Raw genomic sequence first — 24,454 nt, 5'->3', positions numbered from 1 at the left:
CACACCACATCTGAGCACCTGTAGCCTGTGCACTCTGGGCTAATGGCACCCACTTAGCCAGGCTGGCAGTGACTCACAGCCTCCAGTGCCTGCTGGTCCCAGGGATTTTACAGACAGGATTATTTTCATTTCCTCTGAATATTGATAGGAGGGCTGCAGGGGCTTAAGTGTTTTCTCTAATTAAGGAACTGCATTTAGAGATCCTTCCCTCTGTGCTTCAGGCAGCACTCTGTCCATGTGCTGAGTTCTGTCCTTTGCTGTAGATTTCCCTCTGACCTTTCTCTTAAGCAAAGTGCAGCTTTTCCAGGGCTGTAGGTTTGAGATAATCTCACATCTCAATGCTCCTGTTTCTCCTTATTCACCATGACATGTTTTTTAATGTCACTGCATGTAATGTTAATGGCAAAGTTGTGAATGGCCAGCTGCTTCTCCCTGCAAGAGAAGGGCTATTTGCAGGTTCATTTCTTTATTCCCCTTAACTGTGTTGCTAACATTTCCCCATCATATTTTTACCTTTATTTTGATTGTTTTAAGCCTTTGAGCCTTCTTGCATAGTATATTTTTTATCCTGTGCTATCTGTCAAATGACTGTTAACTATTAAGTCACATTGAAATAATCTTATTAATGAACAGTAGACACATAATTGTATGTCCTTTCCTTTCCTTTCCTTTCCTTTCCTTTCCTTTCCTTTCCTTTCCTTTCCTTTCCTTTCCTTTCCTTTCCTTTCCTTTCCTTTCCTTTCCTTTCCTTTCCTTTCCTTTCCTTTCCTTTCCTTTCCTTTCCTTTCCTTCCCTTCCCTTCCCTTCCCTTCCCTTCCCTTCCCTTCCCTTCCCTTCCCTTCCCTTCCCTTCCCTTCCCTTCCCTTCCCTTCCCTTCCCTTCCCCTTCCCCTTCCCCTTCCCCTTCCCTTTCCCTTTCCCTTTCCCTTCCCTTTCCCTTTCCTTCCCTTTCCCTGCCCCTTTCGCTTTCCCTTTCCTTTCTTTCCCTTTTCCTCTTTTTATTTCTTTTCTTTCTTGAATTTGAAGTAAGTATGGCTAGTCTTACAATGAATATTTGAGGAAGTGAAAGAAATATCACAAGGGATAAAAGACACTTGAAATCTGCTTGCAACATGAATGAGTGGAAATGGAAAGTGATATTGAAGAGAAACTGTATCTCAGTGTCAGTCTTTTGTGTTTTCCTAATGCTATTGCATGAACTGTTTTAAAAATTTAAAAATTTAGTTTTCTCTTCATCCTTCATCCTCCACATATTTATGTGGTGCTGTCAAGACCCACCACATCAGTGAGACTAAAATGTTCCAGTGCTTTACTGCAGCAATAAGATAGAATGCAAAACAAATATAATTCTTAGTGAGGTATCAAAATGAGACTCTGTGTCCTTCATATGTTGTTTGCTACTTACTAAACAGAAATATGAGTATTTTTCTTAGGGATTTTACATTTAGTGTATGCAATCTCCAGTGTAAATTCTACAGAACAGAGTCTGGGAGTGGGGATCAAAAAGTGAAGTTTATCAAGTCTTACTAAATTTGTATAATTTTCTTCATGTTTGGCAAGCAATTCAGAAATTGTGTTTGCATGAATTCAAGGGTCAGGTGCCATCTATTTGTTTCAGACCTTCTATCATGGCTTATTTTTTACCCCAGCCATTTATCCCTTACTGCCTGCTTACATAAAGATTGAGGAAAAAAGTATTTAGATTATAGAGAGAAGTGTTTGGAGTAGAAAACAATTCCTCCACCTCCTTGTATTGGTATAACCTCAGTTTTTTGGGTTTTTTGGTTTTTTTCTGAAGTGGGCATACAAATTGTTGCAGGGATAATTTAGGCATTTTTAGCACATACTGGAGTGGTTAAGTTCCCTAACAGTATAAAAGGATATTTTCATGTATTTTAGAGGTGGAAATGTATAAATGGTAAAGGCTGGAATTTAGCTCAAGGCATGTTAGAAGTTGGAGGAAATACATCACATTGGTTGGTATGTGTTGATTATTCTCCAGTAATTTTAACCAGTCCAGTTAATGGAATTTCATACAATTATAAAAAGTATTAAAAGGACGAGCATTTTTCTTTATTTTTTTTCTTAATTAAGGATAAAGCCAGCCAGCATAAATATATCAAACCCATCTTTTTTTTTTTTTTTTTTTTTGCTGTTCATTTTTCCTACATGGGGAATAAAATTAAATTTATGGGTAATAATTGCTTATGTAAATAACATTTTTTCCTGTCTGTTGTTGTTTACCACACTGACACAGAACTGTTTATCCCTTGAGCCTCCTGTGCTGCAGGGGCCTTGGGCAGGGTGCTTGGAGAGTTGGATTTTGTCACAAACCAATTCTTTCTGTGTGGCTGGACTTTCCTTTCCCTGGACTGTGCCCTTCCCTGCAGCTGGCAGGGAAGGAGATGGATCAGGACACAGCTGGTGAGATCCTGCTCTGCCAAGCAAAGGAGGGAAAATGTGTCCCCAATATTGAATTACCATAATTTTTTTTCCCAGAGAGTGACATGTTTCAATGTTTTAGTGCAATTGTCATTTGGTCTAATGAATTTCACAGAGAAAGTGCCCTTTCTTGCAAAGGCACTGATGCTGCAAACAGAGGAATTCTTAGATTTTAGCTGGCTTCAGGGAGGAGTGACATGCACATGTAAATGAGAACAAATCCAATGTACTCCATTATGAATCCAAACCTGCTGAGCTACTGTTCTAAAACATAACTTTTTTATTTTGATACAGAGATGACACAGTAATTACATTTCTATGTAATTACTTTCAACCATTCATCCTTCAGTATTGAATTATCTCATTTGGTGATACCTTTTTCTTGCTTTCTCACTATGGCTTGGTAATACAAACTTCCTTTACCTTTCTATGTAGATAAAGATGTCTCACTGCACTTACTCTTTCTTACTACATCAATCTAATGCTCTTCTCTCTTGATCTTTTGCACTGCCTTCCTTAAAGAACTCCCCAGAAGGTTCTGACAGAAAATGGACATATTTAAATGTTCCTGAAGCAGATGGTGACACTGTGAGTTCTCCTGAATCCTTTGCTCTAGCTTACTTTTAAGGTTTCTTCTTTTAAGGTTTCTCTCTCCTTTCTCCTTTTTTGTTGAAGACTGTACCTGGGTGTCTTGCAAGGTTCCTGTGTGTCAAAATTTAGGTGGTTATACATGTTTTGGAGCAATTTTATTCAATGACTCAAAAGGAAATGCACTCCAGATTTCTCAAATGCTTTTGGTTCTGGCAGTGTGCATATTTCTCCAGTTTTCTTTAAAAAATATTAATTTCTTCCCTAAATGTAAACTTTTGGAAGAGGGAATACTCATAGCAGTACTCTGCATTTTATGAGTGTGAAGAAAGAGGGATTGAGGGATGATACATTATGCTGTAGCAGAAAAAAATGTGGTGTTATTGATAAAAATTTTTGACTTTACAAAATATGCAGAAATGAGGTAGGGGTTGAATTTTGCTTCTTCTTTTAAAATTGTTAATGAGAGACAGGTGCCACTTTAAATAAATGTGGTTTTATACTATCTCCATTATGGGAAGTATCCTTGTAAGTTTTTCTAAGGGCTCTGTCAGCAGTTGTCTCATAAGACTCAGTAAAAATGAGGTGACCAGCTGAGCCAGAGAAGTGACTTTTAAATTTATTTTCTTTTTTCTGCTTGGAACTTACATGAGCTTACAATTTATGTAGCCTGTCTGCTCTTCAGTCCATATATTAATTACGAGGTGGTAATTTAGATTCAGTCATGTTTATAAATAGGTTTAAGTCTTGCATGGAGAAACATCTGCCTAGACATTTAAACTACTATTAACTACAGTTCTTATTCCCTTCACATCAAATCATGGCAATTCTGTTCTCTGATATATCTGTTTCCATAGCAAGTCCTAAAGAGCGTGATGATATTGCAAGGATGTAGCTTTATGGGAAAAAAAAAAGAAAGAAAAAAAATTATAATTAAAATTAAATTAAAAATAAAAAACCCCAGATGTTGGGGAAGAGTAGAGTGTTTCAGCCTCTGAGCCCTTTTTCTGTTCCCCTCCAGACCAGCATCAACAGCATGGTGAGTGTTTACAGTGAGACTGGCGACTATGGCAACGTGAAGGTCAGCGGGGAGATCCTCCTCAATATCAGCTACATCTACAAAACAGGGGCCCTCAACATCCTGGTGAGGAGCTGCAGGAACCTGGCCATTGCAGATGAGAGGAAGCAAAGGACAGACCCGTAAGCACTGAGAGTTTCCTTCAGCTCTGCTGGGGTGTCCCCTGCACATCCCACCCTGCCTGGACCCAGGCTTTGGGACTCAAGCCTGGGAATTCACAGGATCCAGCTGGTTCAAGCAGCATTTTGGTGATGGTTGGGTTTGGGCTCCCTGTGGGAAGGGCATTTCATGTGTGCTTCTTAAGGAAACATGCACCTGTTCTGGGGAAACAGTAAGATTACTTAAATTATCAACCTGTTTGATACTAAAAGGGAAAAAAGTATGAAGGAATAGGCAGGCAGCATCAAGTTTCTTTTACTTCCATAATCAAAACTGAAGTATATGAGAGGAGTGATGTTCTGCAGGCAAGGATAAATGGAAATAACTTTGTATTTTACTCACTTTGGAAGTACCATGTTTTCACAGAATTCACAGAATCACTGGGTTGGAAGAGACCTTCAAGATTATCGAGTCCAACCCAGCCCCAACAGCTCAACTAAACCCTGGCACCCAGTGCCACATCCAGTCTGTTTTTAAACACATCCATGGATGGTGACTCCATTGCCTCTCTGGGCAAACCATTCCAGATCTTTATCACTCTTGCTGTAAAAAACTTTTTCCTAATATCTAGCCTATATTTCCCTTGGCACAGCTTAAGACTGTGCCCTCTGGTTCTGTCAGTGCTGCCTGGAGAAAGAGACAAACCCCACCTGAACACAGCCACATTTCAGGGGAGTTTAGAGAGTGATAAGGTCACCCCTGAGTCTCCTTTGCTCCAGGCTGAGCACCCCCAGCTGTTTTCTAAGTTTCTCATCATAGTTTGCAGTATAATATGTAAACTCTCTCATCAGAAAGTAACAATTAATATCTCTAATCATGATTGATCTGTGGTATATAAATTACAATTTTTTTAATTAGCTTGTATTTTTAGTATATATTTTGTCATATGTTGGTAATCATATATGACGAGTTGATAATCATATATGACAAAAGGCAAATTATTAGGAAAGGTTGTTGCATTTCTGAGAATAAATAAATTAATTTAGCTCTGCCTTTTGTTATTTTGGTCTAACAATGTTTGGAGGTAAGGGCCATACCTCTCCACATTTTGCATATTCTCTGTGATCTGTTTACACTCTTCATACTGCAAAAATTAATTTCCTCATATGTGTTGCTGATGCAGCAATGCAACCCTTTGCTCAAGCTGGTCATTTTATACTCCTGGCTAACCCTCTGCTCCTTGCTCTGCAGCTATGTCAAAGCCTACCTTCTGTCAGGCCTTTGCTCAAACTGGTCATTTTATACTCCTGGCTAACCCTCTGCTCCTTGCTCTGCAGCTATGTCAAAGCCTACCTTCTGCCTGACAAGTCCCGCCAGAGTAAGCGCAAGACCAAAATTAAAAGTAACAGCACCAACCCAGAATTTAATGAGACACTGAAGGTGAGAAGAATCTCTCTCTCTCTCTCTCTCTCTCTCAGGCTCTGATGAATGTTTCACTTGTGCTCACAGGTATTTTCTCTATATCTTCCAGTACAGGGATTAGAACTTGGAGGAAATGCCTCTAAAGGGAAGGTGTTTAAGCAAAAGCATCTAGCAAACCTAGGAGTAGCAATTTCTGGCTTTCAACATTAAGGAAGTTTTGTTTGGTTCTCTCCTTTATGGTTAAAAATTCCATTAGTTTCCATAGATCTCTTTCAAAACTGTTGATGTTCCCATCTAGCCTGAGCTTAGAGTTGTTAAAAGCAACTTAGAGATTTTATATGTCTGATGCTGAAACAAAGCTAGATTAGAACTTTCTGTCTAACTGATTTAGAAGAGAAAATAACATTTTGCACTAAGACCTGAATTCTTCTGGGAGGTTTAACTTATTTCTAAAGCAGAACTAACTTTGATAACAAAATGTTAGCATCTGCTTCATTATTTGTCTTCTTAAAAACCCTTGGTGAAGGTAATTTTGTGTTGCAATGGGCTTGATGTGCTTGAGGACACAGTGCCCACAGCTCTCTCCTTCCTTGCCCTTTAGCCACCCCCACCAGAGAGGCTGAAATCTTCTGAGCTCCTCACCAGCTGCTCACTCACCTCCCTGGCTCTGTGGTGCAGGTGGGAATGGGGGGATGCTGCCCCTTCACTGCCTCTCTGGCATCTTCATCTCCAAATTCCTGATTGCTCCCTTTCCCACCAACTGGAAGGAGTTATCCAGCAGACTACCATGAAAACAGAAACTCCTTTTAGTTTCTCCTGATTTCTTTTTATTTCAGTTACATTTTAAATAAGTTTCCTGTAATAGAAGCAAATAGATGTTCCCTGGCTGGTGTACTTGGCTTGGCCTGACTACAAAACCATTTTGCAGGCGCACACGCTCGGTCAGGCCGTGCTGCTTGCCAAGGGAGAGACTTTTTATAGCCTCATTTTTAAATGGTATAGAGTAAAATTAAGGCTTGCCTGAACTGGGAAAAAAATAAAGAATTAGATTTTATTTATCAAGTAATATAGCACTAAACATAATTGCAGGGTGAAGACAGGACATAAAATTTTCTCAGAAATACAGATTATAACAAAATGTGTGTAGATAAGGAAGGGCTGTTCATCCCAACTGAAAATCCTGTTAAAAAAAAAGAAAATAAAAATAATTAAATCTGTCTTGTATCTTCCCTCTTTGACTTTTACTCCATTGTTGCAGAATATGAGGTTTCTCACAGTGGAATAGTTGGCATCCAGGGTTAGGCACAGTAGATGTATCTGTACATAATTTGCCAACTGACCTGACTGGCTCAGCTTTTGGACAGTATTTCTCCATGTCCAGATATTGTTCCTGATGCAAAAATAAGACATCTGGGTTTCTTCAGCTAACACTAGGAGAAGGGTGAATGTCAAGGAAATAATGGGCTTTTTGCTAAAAGTAGAGTGTGCAGAGCCAGAATTCCAGATGTTTATAATTTTCTGTGTATTTGCTAGACTACAATGCTAGTCTTTTAATAGCTTTGATATATTAATATCTAGATGTGAGTTTTTTAATAGCTTTGATATATCAATAGCTAGACATGAGTTTTTTAATAGCTTTCAAACCCAACAATGGTTACTGGTAGGCTCAGTGCATGCCTTGCCCATGCTGCTATATGTATTTTCAGGACCATTTTTTGTAACCTACAAAGAAAAAATTGGAAATGAGAGGCTGCTTTCTGGAAAGCAGTGTTAAGCAGACTGTCTTTAGGGATGAAAGAACCAGTGGGGTTTCTTCTTTTCACCAACCTAGGTGTTGATCTCCTTCTTTTATATAAACTTGTAGGGAATTAAATTGTAGGATAATATTTTTAAGCATCATAATTTACTTTATAGTCATAAATACTCAGTAAATAACACAAAAAAAAAGCCACAATAGTGATAGAATTTATGTATACATAAATTATCACTGGATGTATACGGCAAATAAATATTTCACATTAATATTATGAACTTTCTGGCTTGATCAATCATGCTTGCAAGGAAAACAAATCTCTCTTTCATGCTCCATTTGTTAACTGCTCTGGGCTTGGTGCAACTGAGCTAGAGCCATAAAAGACTTAGTGGAAAATATTATTTCTGCTTATTCTGAGAGTTTCCTTTTCTCTTTTTCTATTGGTAGTATGTCATCAGTCACTCACAGCTGGAAACCAGGACCCTGCAGGTTTCTGTCTGGCACTATGACAGATTTGGACGGAACAGCTTCCTTGGGGAAGTGGAAATTCCATTCGATTCCTGGAACTTTGAAAATCAGGGTGATGAGTGGTTTGTGCTCCAGCCCAAGGTAAGGGTTTCCAGGACTGGTGAAAGTGCTGTGAAGCAAATTTAGCAAGAGTTAGTTATTTTTTTTCCCTTGGAACTTTTTATAAAGCAGGACATTATAAGTGTCTAATACGACAATTAAGAAATTTCTTATTCTTAATTCAGCAAAAACTTACTGGTTTTAAAGTCGTCATGAAATTTTCACATATGATTGTTTACTTAAAGACAATAACAAAAAAAGCTTTTAAATAAACAGTAAATTTGTCCTGTAATAAACTCCAATAAAAATTACTTAATAAATACATTAATCTTTTAAAATAGCACATAAAACAAATAACTTCCCTACCATTCCCCTTACCCAACCCTTGAGAGGTTATTAAAGAAACAAGTTTTATTTTTTTCAGTTCAAAGTGCTTTATACCTTTCAGATGTGACAAAACAACTTCTTGATGACTCTAATTCACCTTAACTGCAAAGGCACCAGAAAAAGCTTCTGAGCCAGGAGATGGAGAAGTCTGTGAAGCAGAGCATGCCCTGTGCTCAGGGGAGGGCAGGGTGACTTCTGTGCCCAGGGCTCCCCTGCTTTGGTGAACGTGTTCAGTTTTGGAAGAGATTCAAAGAGCTGTTGTAAACTAGAGGATTAAAGGCTTCTCTCTTGCTTGCCCCTGCAGCATCCATAATCCCCAGGAATTCCAGGGGTTTAGAGTGACATTAAAGTGTATCTTTCTAATTTCAAAAAAATATAAGGTGTGCAGCTAATATTGTCAAGGTTGACTAGATGATTTGGTTTTTTTATGTTAATTACATTTAAGGAAATCATATTATCTTTTGGGTTTCAGGAGAGAGTGTTTAATTTCTGCCTTTCTATCAGGTGGGAGATGGACCTATTTGCTCTGTAATTAATTTTTTGGTAATTTCTTTAATCCTAATGGGAAAATAACCAAAATAGTCATGAAGCTCTCCTGCTCAGGAAAATAAGTAATGAGTCACTAAGCATTTCAGCCAGTCCAGCTGGAAGGTGGTGTCTGATTATTTCCAATACCATTAAAAGGATTTTTAAATTATTTTACTGTCAAAGAAAGCAAACACAGAATTGGCCTTGTCTGCCTCCTACGCTGTTACCAATAATGTTTCTAAACTTAGAACACTGCTGAAGTTTTTGATCAGCAAGGATGATATTAAAAAAAAAATCAATTACTACTACTAAAAGAAGCAGTAGTTAATATCCACGCAAAAAATACACACAATTCTCCTATATGGACCCCTGATAGGGACAGGAATGGAGGAATGGTAATCAAACATTTTCTGGGATTTATTACAGTGCTTTGTTTGTTTTATCATGAATCATTTGGCTGCTTTAGTGAAAAGGCTGGAGACTTGAAGATGTGTTTCTTCTATGAGCATTGAGAGATCTCTTTTCCAGAGGAGTGTGATTAAGTCAGAAAAAGCAGAAAAATAGTTCTGTGGCTAAAGAGAGGACAGAGTATAGATAGAGTCATGTGGGTTTGGAGGAGAGGCTGACAAATTTTTTTCTGGCATTAGGACTTACACAATTGCTCGTCCACTAGTAGAACTAAATAAAAAATAACCTTTGATGCCTTTATGGGAAACTTGATCCTAAACTTGCTTAGTTTAGGCCAAAAGTGAGCTGCCTGACTGGCAAAATGTAGATGTGTAAATTATTCCACAGCCATTTACTACAGGTTTTCTTTAGTCCTTTGTTGCAGCAGCTGGCATTGGACACTGGGGTCAGACAGGACTGTTTTTCTCAGTGTGTAGAGCAACACAGCAGTGCCTGTGCTGCTGTAAAAATGCTTCAAAGCCACAAAAGGGCCCTGTTGCTGTGGCTAAAATTGCTTTGTTCTCTGTCCCATCCTTGAGTGCAGACTGAGCCCAGTGAGTGGTCAGTGCCTCAGCCCGGAGTCTGTGAGGTGAAGGCAATGCTGACCCTCTGCACACACCTTAGGAATTCCTGGTGGGGTTTTTTGCTTTTTTTCCTCTGGGCAATAGAATTTTGACCTTCGTGGGATGTCAGGAAACAAGCTGAATACATCTCATAGAAGGTCAGACATTCACAGGTCAGACATTCCTCCACAAACTGTTCTTTAAAGGCTTCTGTGGTGCCTCGTGTGCCTCCAGCAGTGCTGGAGGATCCTCTCCCTTTATCCATGTCCTTCATCCCTGTGAAGAAATCAGGAAGATTTGTTCATTTGTACCCAAATCTAAGCACTGAGGCATGTACAGAAATCACATCAGAGAATCACAGAATGGTTTGGGTTTGGAGGGGTCTCAAAGATCACCCTGTTCCAATCCCCTGCCATGGGCAGGGACAGCTCTCACTGCACCAGGCTGCTGAGAGTGGTCCCAGCTCCACCAGTGAAGTCAGAGCTCCCTGTGTTGCATCCAATGCTTTTAAAATGTAATTTCCAACTTCTTGCAAAGTGAATGGAAGTTCAGTACCCTGCCAGTGATATTATTTTAAAATAGATGGACTGCAGAGCATTGGTTGCATTCTTCTGGGTAAGATTTAAACATTTATAAAAAAAGATGCAGAAATAATAGCTGTGTAGAAAAGAGAAAGGACAGTGGGAATAACAGTTTTTAAGAAGTTTTTCTGTTTCAAAGCTGCACTCTGCTCTCCCTCACCTTCATTCCCTACACATCCAGTCAAAGAGTGACTCAGGAGGGACTTCTCCAAAATCCATGAAACTAATTATATTTTAAATCCTGACTGGTGCAAATAAGGGCTGCCTATCAGCTTAAATCAGTTATAGTTTATATACTCAGAAATAAGTTTGAGGGGGTTTTTTTGTTGTTGTTTTTTTCACTTACTCATGCTAGATAACTCTCTCTTCTGTGTGTTCACTGAACAGTGTCTAATGCCCCATGGGTTTATTTTTCTGAGAGTTTGCATTCCCTAGCTCAGAGAGTTTTCTAAAATGTGATTGCCTCCAATTTGAATGTCTTATTATCTGAAAGTGGGCTGATACATCTTGATGTGTTTAAGAAGTGTTTAAAGCACTCTATAGATTTATTGCTATATTTCAACAGAATTAAAAGAAAAAGTTGAATGATTAACCTTGGCTGGATTTCTGGTTGGTTTGGTTTTTTTCCTCTTCAGGTGGAGGCTGTGACAGATTTTGGGCTTCAATACAAAGGAGAACTGACAGTGGTTTTACGTTATATTCCCCCAGACAGAAACCTAATGCTTCCTCTGGGACAGTTTCAAGGTAAAACAAACATTAATAATGAGGATTTAAAAAATCATGTGATGATGATGTATTAAAAATCCTCAATTAGGGTGAAGTAATGGTACTGGTGAAGATTGAAATCATACTTTAATATGCTCATTTGTAGAATCACAGAATGTTAAGGGGTAGAATGGACCTGAAAGACCATCTAGTCCCAAGCCCCTTGCCATGAGCAGGGACCTTCCACTAGACCAGGTTGTTCAAGGCCTTATGCAACCTGGCTTCAATAGTTATGGGTGAAAAGGAAATTCTGAACTATGTGTATGTTTCTTTTGCTTCATCCTTTTCTCTTACACTGAACTTAAGAAGAGAGAATGGAAGAGGAATATGCAGTCAGTGGTTGATGCCTGGCTCTGACTTAATTAAAAAAAAAATCCAGACATTAGGTAACATGATCAAGGGCAGCCACAGAGAAATAAATTGTCTGCATTGTAGTCTGAGAGTTCTTTTTTCAGCTAGTTATATACAGTGCTTAGCTGATCAAGTAAGAGACCTCACTTAGTTCTTCATGCTTAATTCACCTGAATCTGTCTCCTCATTTTCACCTATTTTTCTCACTGCTTTTCCTCTGCTCAGTCTTACTGTATTACTGCTGCAATTTAGTCCTGTAAAATCTTATTTGAGATCTTCAGGGTGAGCCATTATTTTCATCAGCAATGAACAAGGGAGGAGAGTTACTCTCTCTTTGCATTGTGTTAGCATGAGGAACAGCAATCCTCTGAAGTGAGAGCAATCACTGGGCAGCACCTGAGTGCCCATGGATATCCCAGATGCAGGTATATCACTGTCTTAGTGACAGTATTGCTTGTTAGCATTTCCATTGGATGGATCAGATTTCTTTCTTTTCCTTTTTTCTTTTTTTTTTTTTGACAGATGATATTCCCTCTACTAGTAGTAAGGTTTACTGAAGATTTGCTCCCTTAAAAGTTCATTGTTACCAGCTCAGTCCAGATACAGCCTGCATTTTTTAAAATGAGTACATTTTAACATCACTCCCGATGATTACTTTTAAAAATCTAGCCAAGACCATTTACATTTTTAAATCAGTCTTACAATATATACTGATATATCTATTAGATGTTATATTACACCTATTAGAATGTGCTCAGTGCCTCAGCCTGGAGTCTGTGAGTATATAATATATACCACAATATAATTTCTGATTGTAATTTTGCAACTTTGTTCTATGCTTAGGAAAGAGAGGCTTCAAAAAAGGAAAGAAAGGAGATTCTCATCTACCATCTGGAGGCATATTAGAAGTCCTCATCAAAGAAGCAAAGAATTTAACAGCAGTGAAATCAGGAGGCACATCTGACACTTTTGTTAAAGGGTTTGTGGGGTTTTTGTCTCCTTTTTTTAATGACTTCACTGGATCTAATTTAAGATTTGTGTCACATGCCTGTAAGCATGTGGTACACCAAAATTTTACATAGTATGACAACATATGTGTGTTTTTTTAGACATGCAGCATTTTGTGTTGGACACTCAAAATCCAAACTACACAGAATGCTTGTGTTTGAAAAAAATTAACCAAATCCTGCATCTCTCATTATAATGGATTTCTCATAAATGTAGGATATGCATTATAAATGTTACATTTAGGAACTAATAGATATCTTAAAACATTTTTCTTTGCCAGTTTTTGCTCTGAATGCTAGTTTTCAGGCTTGCTGATTTCTAGATATGTTCCAATTCATACTAATGGGTGGAGTGTTGTTACTGAACAGGGTCCACAGGAAACATCCTGTCTTTAATTCCCTGGAGGAGCTTAGAATTTATCTTGATCTTCTGCTGTGCTTAAAATTATCACTCAGTCATACATTTTAAGTAGAAAAAATAATTTTAATTCCTTTCTGGACAATCTCTTCTTGCACTTTGAGATAGACACTGGACAAGATGACTCCAGAGAGGTCCCTTCTAGCCAATGTTTTTATGACTGTCTATATTTAGCCTCACTGAAACAAAAAGTTTTTGTTTGACTCCTGGGGCAAGAAGACCTAATTCCAAATTCTGCTTGTGGTAACTGACACTGTAGGTATGAGAACAAATGGAGCACAAATGCAAAATAAGCGCTTGAGGTAGATGTTTAACATAATACCAGTGGGGAGATGGGGTCCTGATCCCATTTGAGCCTCTACATGATTGTTATACATTATGAATACAATGTGAAAATCCATTTCCATATTCACTTTCCTTTATCTCCCAGGTACCTGCTCCCAGATGACAGCAAAGCTACGAAACACAAAACTCCCATAGTAAAAAGGAGTGTGAACCCCCAGTGGAATCACACCTTTGCCTTCAGTGGTTTGAATTCAGGGGACATAAGGAATGTCTGCCTGGAGCTGACTGTGTGGGACAAGGAGTCACTCTCCAGTAATATTTTTTTGGGAGGTGTCCGTTTGAGCACTGGAAAGGGTAAGGTCCCATCTGACTCGTGTTGCTTTTCTTATTCTGCTCTCCTCTTTCCTTACCCCACCTGATTCATGTGTATGAAGAACAGAAATGTCACTGAGTGTTTTTGAAAATACACAGGAAGTTGTGGAATTTGAAAATGGAGAAAAGGCAACATGTGGATAATCTGTAGATGATTTAGTTCTTTCCTCCATGGAATGAGACACAAAAATTATGTGCCCATTTGTATTTCTGCACAGTCTAAAAGAACTGTGAATACCTTGGGAAGCATTCCTTAGCATCCCAGTGAGAGGGAGTCAGCTACTTCTGTGCAGCCTTTCTGCTGGCCATGGTGTGAGCTGGAAGAGGTGTGAATCCATTCCCCCTGTGCTGGGAAAAAGTTGTTAGTGGTGCAGTGTGGGGAGGTTTATGAGCCTCTGCCCATGTGCCTGAAGGTGTTCAATGACAAACTGGTGCTCTCCAGGAGCTGCCTGCTCTCAGTGCAACTCCCTGTGTGCAGGTGGAAGAGTAAAGTGCTCGTCATTTCTCTTGCACACCGTTGTAGTAAATGAGGAGTGATGTTATCCAACTGCTCCTAAAATGGAAAATTCCCATGTTTTTACAATTGCCAGGTGTGAGCAATGGCAAGGAGGTTGACTGGATGGACTCCCAAGGGGAAGAGCAGCACCTCTGGCAGAAGATGATTGACAGCCCAGGAGCTGCAGTGGAAGGGGTGTTGATGCTGAGATCCAGCATGGGGAAACGCAGGCTCTGAAGGACTTTAACTGTGGGGGTGCCACAGCTGCTCCTGGCTTCAGGGGTGTCCAGGCTCTTGTCACTTGGCCCATTTGAACCTGAGAAGGGTTGTACCCTTTGCCTTGGATATTAAGGCTCTGAGTGAGACTTTAATGCATTCTGCACTTTCATGCACACATTCCTTACCCAGGCTTCTTGTGTGAATTGTTTCTCCTGAAGCCAGTGAGAGCTGGACCTTGCACAGAGATCAGACTGGCTTCCTCTGTCCCCTCTGGTGGCTGGTGTGCAGCTGATGAGCATTCTGCCTGAGGGCTGCTCAGAGTGAGCAAACTCTCTTGCTGGTCATTTAGTGAGTGATGCCAGGTTTACGAATCTCCTTCTGGCTCAGGGATGGCCCCAAAGGCAGCAGTGGCACAGAACAAGCAGATTCAGAGTGAGTCTGTGCTTTGGTGTTTGTAAATCAAGAAGCCATAATGTTCTGAAGGACAACAAACAGCGTTTGTTCATCGTGTTTGCCTGTTGGGCTGTGCAGTGGTGCAGCACGACAGGCTTGGGACCAAAACCCAGTGTTGCACTTCCCTAGAACCAGGCAGCAGTGAGCTGCTGGGCAGTGCTGGTGTCCTGGCATCCTCTGGGTATTTTAATGCACATGTATCAAAGGCAGACTTGGTTCAACGTAGTCAAAGAGCCTCTAATGAAAATAAATCATAACAAATCCTCAAACAGTTTCCAGAACTGCATGATGCTGCTGTTTTTCATTCAGTTGACAGCTCTAGCCAAGACCTTCTGATGTCATTGAACAGAGGGAATATGTCCACATGCCAGTCCTCATCTGATGTGTTGCTGAGATGAGACACATGCCAGGTTTGGACAGATTTAGCTAAAACTTGATTCAACAGATTGTATAGAACAGAATGGGATTAAAGCACATGCCAAAATGATTTGCATCACTGTAAAATCTCCTCTGAATGGGCTGGGGTCCCATTCAGGCCCATGCACATTATTTATAATCCAAGTAGGACATTTTTGCTCCTGAACATCCCCCAGTGGATTTAATGATGAGTGGGTCTTGGCCAATGCAATCATTAATCTTACTAACCATGACAATTGTTCAACAGTAATTTTGTGGTCCTCAAGGTGTAAGACAAAGGAAGATCAGGAAACTGAGTGAAAAGCATTTCCTCTGACCTTTCCACAATTAGAACACAGCTTTCTATTTGCACTGGTAAATTCACCTATAGCTATTCCTACATTTTCCCCCCCAAAAGTTTATTGCAAGGAATCTAGATTGAACAACAGAATACAATCTGGTAGCTAAGCAACTACAGCTGGAGATTTTTACATCTGTACTTGTCCTAGTGTACAATTAAGTACATGTATTTAGAGCTGAACTCAAAACCTTAAAATGTAATATTAATTTTTCTCTTTTTAAGATATTTTATGCTGGTTTTTGTTGGAGTGGCTGGAAACTGCAGGAAAGTTTACAGCCAGTCTTTTAAAATCATAATATTATTGGATTTAAAAAAAAGTATTTATTCATGTTGAAAACAGTAGTTTTAATAAAATTATTTGTTTCATTATGCATAAGTTATTTCAAAATTCTAATATAACTTTTAAAAGTCACTGGAGGTATTGATTGCCCAGTTGGAGACTCACCCTTTTCAGAAATTACCAAGTCATCTTTGAAACTGAAAATTTTCCCACAAAATCTTAGATTGGGAACCAAACATCAGTGGTTACTCAAGAAAACTGACTTCATTTTCCTTCTTTATCTTTTCTTCATTTTTGTCTGAAGTTCAGCTGAAATTGGGCAGTGAGGGCAGTCTAGTTTGGTTTTAGCTGACTTTTAATTTTTCCAACCTAAATGATTCTGTCATTCTACAAATCTGTGCCACAGGTGCTGTGAGATGATAAATTAGAGCACAAATATCAAGCACACAACATTTTATGACTTTGTTCTTATCACCATAGTCTGTCTTTAATATTAGATTATTTTTATCAGTATCTTCCAAAGTGACCAAACCTAACTTTTGACACCTTAACTACCTCTCTCTTTAACAGAATTGTTTTGAGTTGTCTTGGTTCTTTGTACTACAAACCTGAATTTATTTTGGGAATAATAATATTACATTGACATGTAGTCATAAATTTGTTTTTTTTTTTCCTTTTGCTAGAAGTTGTTTCAAACAGATAAACTTGTTGAATGTAAAGAAAATGGTTCCTTGAGGTAACATTCCAGCTAAAATTGTAGAGGAACATTGGTCTGTTGAATAGTTTGCTTTGATTAATTTTGATGGTGAAAATGGCAAAAATAATAACAAAAAAATTCCTCCAAGTTGGACCCTGGAACAGGCTTTTTTTTCATTTGCCAAACTGAAAAAAACTTAAAATAATTTAAAATTTAATTTACTTTTGCATGGAACACAAGCTTTTGCCTAATTTTTGAATGGTACTTCCTAATCTCCTAAGCATGAATATTTTGGCTAATTCACATCTTGCTTTGAAACAAAAAAAATTGTATTTTACTGCTTCAACTTCTGCCCATTTTGGTCATAAGGCAGAGTTTGTGATGAATGGTTACATCTGGGAAGTGTCACCCAGCTCATACAAGGGCTTTAAGCTCTGCCTTTTCCTTCCAAAGGGCCAAAATGTCCCTCTGAGCCCACAGCTGAAGTCACAGGCTGGGCTCTGAGCAGGCTGCAGCTCAGCCTGTGGAGGGAACAGCTTCACCTGGGAAGGAATTCCAGCCAAGGAGGTGGTGATTGCCACTGGGGGGGTTTGGGGTAGAAGAGTGAAATCACCTCCTGGCTTAGCAGGGACAGTTGTGCAGCATGGTGTCACTATAAAAGCTGTCACACTCACCAGAGCCTCAGAGAGAGGATGAGCATCAGATAAACACCAGAGCAATTTGGAAAGTTTTGCTGCTCTCTGATGTTATCAGCCCATTTGTAGGAATCATCTGATTTATGGAAAATGTCATATTTAATTATGTCTCTCAACTCTTTGTTCTCTTCTTCTGTAAAGATGGTTTATGGTTTGGAAAAAGCACAAGATGATTAACTGCAGATGTGATTTCTTGTTTCCCGGATATTTGAATTAATTGCCCATAATTGTGCGTCATCATGCACTGTGTGTTACCAGGCTGAACAAAAAAGACAGAAAGCCAGGAATTAGACCAAGGCCTTCCTTTTCTATCTGTATTTATAATATTGAAGGTGCATGAATGGTTTATTCAAAGCTAATTTTCGGGAGGAAATGGCCACAATTTTAACGCTGATTCATAAACTCGTGCCCTGAGTAAACAGATACAGCAGAGCTGATGTTTCTGAAGTCTTTTTCTACACAGACCTGAACAACTGAAGCTGCATCAGTGGAGAAGAAATCTGCTCTATGGTGGGTGCAGAAAATGTGTTACAAAACACATTTTACTCTGCTACATATTTTTCTAGCAAGATTTGTGATTAAATTTTGAAGGTTCAACCCATTAAGAAGAATAAAAGTGCAACTTTAGCTCTAAAAGGTCAATTTGGGCCAGTAAACACATCTACAGACAGTGCCAATAACTATCAAAAAGAGCTGATGCTTTTTGATAGGCTTTCCAGGCCCTGACAGCAGATTTTGGCATCCAGCCCTGCTCTCTGGTGATTTTCTCTATCAGCTGAATGGGGACTTCACGCTTCTAAACCTCCTTGCATGTTGAGATTCCAAAACCAGATGAAATAGGTTTGAAATGTCCTTCCTATCTCCTCTACCTCCACCATGTTACACTTGAGTGAGGTGAAAGGAAAGCTGCAAAGACCAGGGGCTGCTGTTGCCACCTTCCTGTGCTAATCCAAGTGCCACTGCCCTCCTTGGATGCCTTTCAGATGCCACATTTCCATCCTTCTTTTCCAGCTGTAATGGTTTAAGAGAGAAAGCATTAGGATGGTGAGCATGTTTTGATCAAGGTACATTAGACTGGAAGCTTCTTCTTCTGTGCCTCTCCAATGCAGATTATGCTGAGGCAGCATGAATTAAGCATTTTTATATATTAATTTTTGATTTTTCTTTTCCTGACTGGTTAAGCTCTGCTAAATGCAATTATTCTAAACAGTATTCTGCAAAATATCAACTCAACTACAACAGCACAGCAGCCTTTGAGCATCCACTGGTCCTAACAGATAAGGAGAAGTAACAGCAGGGTTGCATTTCAGTCTGGTGTAATTTTGACTTCTTGATGGCTCTGCACATTGCCAAGCTCCAGGAATGTAAAGTTTTGCAGGTTTTTTTGTAGCATCCATGAAGAGAAAACCTGCTTGGGTTTCTTACACCTTTGGAGAAGGGATCAGAGCCCTGTTTCTACAGCTGTCTGGTTTGTGGGCTCACACAAGATAACAAGAGTTGTGCCTGAATCTTTGCAAGGGTTTCTCTTCCCTTCACCCCTCCCTTCAGTTCAGCAGCCTGACCAGAAGGTTCTCCCTGGACTCTGATCCCCAATATCTGGGAGGAGGCAGCATGCACAAGTGATGGGAGAGCCCCACTTATTTTCTTCTATATGAGGTTAAGACTGAAATTTTCCTTTGCTAACACACAGTTTTTCAACATTTTGCCACCATAACATAAACAAGTATCTTCTGAGAGCTGACTCATGCACTTTATAAACTATTTTTCCAAATAATTAGTTGTTTTTTTTCTCTACCCCCAGAAATGTTAACGTTTGAGAACCCTAGTGAAATGATGGTGAATTCCAGAACAGGATGCAGACTATTATGTGCAGTGATGCCCTTTACCACTGCTCAGCAGGAGATACTCAGAAGCATGCTAACAGACCCTTACCACTGTGCCCATGAATCTCCTCCCTGATGATTCCATGTTTTCAAATGCTGTTTAATAAGTGATAATACAGTGTTAATTATACTGTGTATATTAACACTGGAAACTGAATCTCAGCTTGCATTTTAGGTGACTTTTTAGGTTGTTTTTGAAACTCACCCTGGCTGCATCTTGACCTTTTATTTAGATTATTTATTTCAACAACCCTACTTTGTGGCAATAACATTTACATGGCTGTGTGCTACTGCTCCTGACAGCTCTCTGTATATTTTTGAGAATAGTTCTAATTGTTGAGGTTTGCCTAAAGCCAAGCATAGTCATTTGTTGCAGCAATTAGAGAATGTCACATATCCCTCGTGCTGCCTTTGTTCTGCTAAAAATCTGTTGCTAGCCATTTGTTTAATCATTCTGGTGGACATGAACAGTAGTAGCAGTAAATGGTATTGCAGTATGTTAAGCTTTGCCCAAATTGAGACAAAGCAATGTTTTCTGCTGAGAACATTTTTGTACTGTGCATTGTTCATTGTTTTGTGGACAAAGATGGCTGGTAAGACATTTGCAGATGTTGTCAAGATTTCTGTTATGTCTTCTAAATTAAAATACTGAAATGCTGCTGTGTCTTTGTCTCTCCTAAAATGAATTACAGGAGACTATGTCTCCCAGGAGTATCCCATATTATCTCACTGAGGTAAAGACATCTCTTATATGTGATGCCTAATGCAGGGGGCCTTGCATGTTTTCGGAGGTGAGACTCCATTGATGGTGTCTCTGTCTCTCCTTTTCTTGTCTTAAAAGCACTTAAAGTATAGAAATTAAGCTATTTTTGATTTCATAAGCATTACATCTGATTTCTTTTAAATATGCAATTCTAAGGAAATGGAAAATATAGCATTCTCTTCCTCCTTGCTATAAAATTATTTTACATGTATATTAACTCCGCCTGTTCACCAGGTCCTCCCCTCCATCTCTGAATCTCCTGCCTCTTCCCTAGTTCAAGGTCCTGCCCACCTGAACATCCAGGTATGTTCAAAATGCATATTTTCTGTAATTTCTGGTCCTGATTTCTTTTTAAATTATTATTATAAGAAAAAACAGCAAGCATTCGACCCCTTAATCTACACTTTCAGCAGAGTTGTGCTCACTTCAACTTTCCTCAGAGCTGAGGGCTCTCTCACATCTTCTTGTGGTTCTCCTGGGCATTTGTGTCTTGCTGTGCCTTCCCAGTGAGAAAGGGGGCAAACCCTGGGCTCAGGGCTTGTGCTGCCTCTGGAGCATTCTGAAAGCCTGGCTCAGTTCCTGTGCCCAGGTTAAGGGGAGATGAGCTCTGCAGATGAGCTCTCAGTGATCTCTGGGAGTGGTTTGAGCTCAGGGTCTTCTGCCCTCACACCACTCTTGTCTGGCTCATCCCTGTGCTGGTTCTGGCCTTTATGGGCAGGTCAGACACCCAAAAACTGGAAGGCAGCTGCAGGTAGGGGAAGAGCCCCCCTGCCATTTCTCTGCTCTCTGTACCTTTGCTCAGAACTGTACTCAAGGACTTGCTTGGGGGTCTGGAAGACATCTCTGTCACTCCTGTACAACTGAACATTAGTTCCTCCTCCCCTTCTCTTGGAGGTGATAGATGACTAATTATCCTTGTAATTATCCTTAGTATGGGCCATGCTAATTATTGAAATTCAGGTTTTGGTTACTTTCTGGCTGCCTGGGTGGCAATGGGAGGCATGTTGGTGACTAGATGTGCACTAGCACATTCTGCATGGACACTGGCACTCTTGCTCCCTCTGTGTTTCACAGAGCATGCAGCAGCTGGGTCACTGCTTGGAAGAGGCCAGAGAAAAAACACATGTGCTCTCCTCATCTGCCCATGTCCTCACTGGCTCCTCTAGACCAGGCAGCCTTGCTGCTCTCTGCCTTCCAGCACCTGCAGCTGATTTCCCACTCTTCCCTTCACCAAGCTGCCATAAAAATGTCCTCCAGCCACAAAAGAGGAGAGAGAAATGGGCAGCAGCTGCATGGCCAAGAGGAGCTGTGCCACCTCCTGACAGTGTGAAGCACTTATTGCTTCCTGTGGATGTACAGCAGGAGCAGAGACTGTGGTGAGTGGCTGGAAGTGATCAAGCACTGAGATTGCACAGCCTGAGCTCTATTATTCCCCCACCTCAACTTAAAAAGTGGGTTGTGATCATTAGAGTATTTAAATACACTCCAGGTTACTCTTTAGGCTCTGCATTTTCATTAATTATGTGATGCAGTCTGACTCATGCTCTTATGTAAGCACTGAGCTGTATTGAAGTCCCATGTTGTGGTTGTTTAGTGCAGAGCTGTGAAGGATCACTGGTGTTTTCATTAAAGCACAACACTTTCTGTCCCAGAGGGCTTTGAACTTCAAGAATAGGGATGTGCAACTTCAAATTTGTCTCTCTTCTGCAGCTGTAGAGGAGGTGTGTGACAGCAGGGGTTGTTCTCATCTAATTAGGTTGATTATTAGGTAGAATCTGGGGAAAATCAGGCCATTTACAAAATTGGTTTTTTGCTGAGAAACTGCTGTCTCCCACAATTTATCTCAATAGTTTTGTTTGTAAAAGATGCTGCATGTCAGGAACAGTAATTCTTTTCTCATCTGAAATAATTGAAGTCATCTGGTTCATACTCAGAACCTCCAGATTGATGTAGGAACCTCCAGCCCATGACTGTATCCACACACTGTGATGTGTCATTTCTCCTGCAATGAACAGCCTGGAGGTGGAATGGAAAGGGTAAGGCTCATGGCAGGTCTAATATTCATGTTTTCAATTAGATTTGCATTTTGACAGAAATGGTAGGATTAGAGCTATAGCAAGAAGAGTTTGGAGTATGAAATAGACTCCAGCCATTGTAACTTTGAGGGAGGAGAATTTTTTGTGAAACCTTAAAAAAAAAGACACTGAATGCACTGGTGTAGATACTGAACCTTGCTTATGCAGTGTTATTTTTCTGGGACCAGAAGTGTACAGGATGAGTTACTGGAATATATTTGCATATATAAATGCTGGGCTAAAGTCAGAACTACTAAATCCCTTGTTCAAACACTCCCAAAAGGCCATTCTACCAAATCCCTGTATACCATACATGCAGGCTGATTTGACTCCAAAACAGAAACAGTACATGGTATTTTTCATTGTTCCCCACAAAAATGTCCAACAGAAAATGCAAAAATCCTTGTATTATTAATCAAGAACAGCTTTTCTTAATCACAGGATTTTAAGAGATGTTCTGTGCAGAATATAACTAGTAATCCAATCACTCACACTCTCCTCCACTTAATTAAATTTCCTGTAACAGCCTAGTGATTGCAATCACTTCCCTGATGGTAGCAATTGTAAAGCCCTGCTCCTGTTCATGCAGTCAGGGAAGATGACTGGATGCACTGACTCTGTGCCTAAATCAACATGGAGCAGCAGCAGATTGGAATTGCAGCAATACAGGAGAAAAATCAGACCTGAGATTTTTGTTTTTCTAATAGATTTTAAATCATTGGAAATCAGTTGCTCTTCTTTTTCAGTGAGAAAAGTGAGGGGAAAAAACCCCTAAACCTGTCCACTTGTGATTCATGCTTTAAGCATGTGCATGCAAAAGAACCTGAGTGAGAACTGGGGCCGCAGAGTCTGTGTATGGATGTGCCCTTGGGCTGCCTCTGTTCCACAGGCACAGAATCACAGAATGGTTTGGCTTGAGATCATCTTGTTCCAATCTCCCAGCTGTGGGCAGGGAGTCTTCCATGCTCCAGAGAGCCCCATCCAACCTGGCCCTGAAAACCTCCAGATTCCTGGCCCTCATCACCCTCAGAATTTCTTCCTACCATCTAATCTAAACCTGTCCTCCTTTAGCTTAGGGCCTTTTCTATCACTGCATGCCCCTCTGAAAATCCCTCTCCAGCCCTCTTGCAGCCCCTTCAGGCTGCTCTAAGGTCTCCCTGCAGCCTCCTCTTCCCCAGGCTGACCAGCCCCAGTGCTCTCAGCCTGTCTCCATGGCAGAGGTGCTCCAGCCCCTGGGCCACCTCAGAGGCTCCTCTCTGGTCTCCTCCCACACTCCATGTCCTTGGTGTGCCCAGCCTTGATTCCCTTAACCACTGACAGAGGGGAGGCAGCCTGGGGTACAGCTGCGTCCACCTCTCACCCTCCTTGCTCCTTTACAGTGGGTTCAACATTTATTTTATTGTTTGTTTGGTCAGGTCTGGAAAAGAAATGGCATTTCTGTGATTTCTGTCACCAGTCCTGACCTTGTCCCTTGCTCCTAACAGCAACGCTTGGAAAGCCCAGGGCTTCCTTGGCCCTCAGCTGCTCATCCTGGCAAACCCTTGCCTCTCAGTTGCTCATCCTGGCACCACCACCTGCAGAGCTCAGGGTGTTTCCTGCTCTCCTTGGCCTTTGGCACCAGCACTGCAGGGCCAAGCCATGCTTTCACAGCTGCTTTTGGGTGTTCAGCAACGCTCTGCTACCACTGGGAAGCAGATCATCCTGTCCATGGCATACCCCCACACAGCTCCTCCTTGATGCTGTCATGCTTCAGCCCACAAATTAGCTTTTGCTTGCTGGTGTCAAGGCTGACTTACCTCTCTTCATATCCACTTCCTCATTAGTTCACTTGCAGGACCAATGTTTTTTAAAAGAGTTTTCTTTTTTTTTTTTTTTCTTTTTTTTTTTTTTTTTTTTTTTTTTTGGTTATTTCAGAGAATGCAAGAGACCAAATTCTGGTAAGGATTGCTTTAAAGATGCTGCTGAAACTGTTCTTCTGCTGACACCACTGTAAAATTTAAAACTCTACCTTATGGTCAAAGTCAAACAAGCATTTGGCTGAAAAAAGACTGTGCTCTTGAGGGGCAAGAATGAACAGCACAGATGCTGGGTGCTAGTTCAGACAGTCAAATTGTGTATCATACCCTGTGAACAGGCATCCAAACTGAAACTCTCAGTTTTCACTCCTCTGACACTTGTACTCCTCATGCATGATGTGTATTCTTTGAGTGGATTGTTGAGACTCTGGGCTGTAATAAAACAAATCAGTTTTTTTGCTGTTCTGATGGCCTCCTGGTATTTTTTTATTAAACAGGGAACTTTTTTTTGTTAATTTCAAAGTGATGACTTGCAAACAAGTATTTTCACAGCTCTGGAAGTGACAAATCCTTGATGATGTTTCCCTGGAGTGATGTTTCCCTGCCATCAAATCAACAGCCTGGTCTGTCTCCAAGGTGAAGGGGGGAGAAAAAAGTCTGCTACTCCAAGACTGTTGGACATTAAAAG

The 24,454-nt window shown here is 40.3% G+C and overlaps 1 protein-coding gene across 6 annotated transcripts in view; it reads left to right on the top strand.

Moving 5' to 3' along the window:
- Nucleotides 1-24,230, top strand: part of SYTL5 (synaptotagmin like 5) — a 95,650-nt gene extending 71,420 nt beyond the window's left edge. For 5 of the 6 annotated variants that reach the window (XM_071430319.1, XM_071430318.1, XM_071430317.1 and 2 more), the window contains 8 exons: nucleotides 2,964-3,029; nucleotides 4,051-4,229; nucleotides 5,544-5,646; nucleotides 7,829-7,990; nucleotides 11,090-11,198; nucleotides 12,414-12,549; nucleotides 13,426-13,634; nucleotides 14,243-24,230. In XM_071430319.1, coding sequence (XP_071286420.1) covers nucleotides 2,964-3,029; nucleotides 4,051-4,229; nucleotides 5,544-5,646; nucleotides 7,829-7,990; nucleotides 11,090-11,198; nucleotides 12,414-12,549; nucleotides 13,426-13,634; nucleotides 14,243-14,385 — 1,107 coding nt within the window. In that variant the 3' untranslated portion in view covers nucleotides 14,386-24,230. The remainder of the gene's footprint in view (nucleotides 1-2,963; nucleotides 3,030-4,050; nucleotides 4,230-5,543; nucleotides 5,647-7,828; nucleotides 7,991-11,089; nucleotides 11,199-12,413; nucleotides 12,550-13,425; nucleotides 13,635-14,242) is intronic. The other variant, XM_071430321.1, reaches the window with a different exon arrangement.
- Nucleotides 24,231-24,454: the final 224 nt, after the last annotated feature.

The sequence above is a fragment of the Agelaius tricolor genome, unplaced genomic scaffold (assembly GCF_023055355.1).
Source record: "Agelaius tricolor isolate 1412-34295 unplaced genomic scaffold, bAgeTri1.0.p SCAF_7, whole genome shotgun sequence".
NCBI lineage: Eukaryota > Metazoa > Chordata > Aves > Passeriformes > Icteridae > Agelaius > Agelaius tricolor.
Note: the sequence above shows the minus strand (reverse complement) of the source record. Positions and strands in the feature narration are given on the sequence as shown.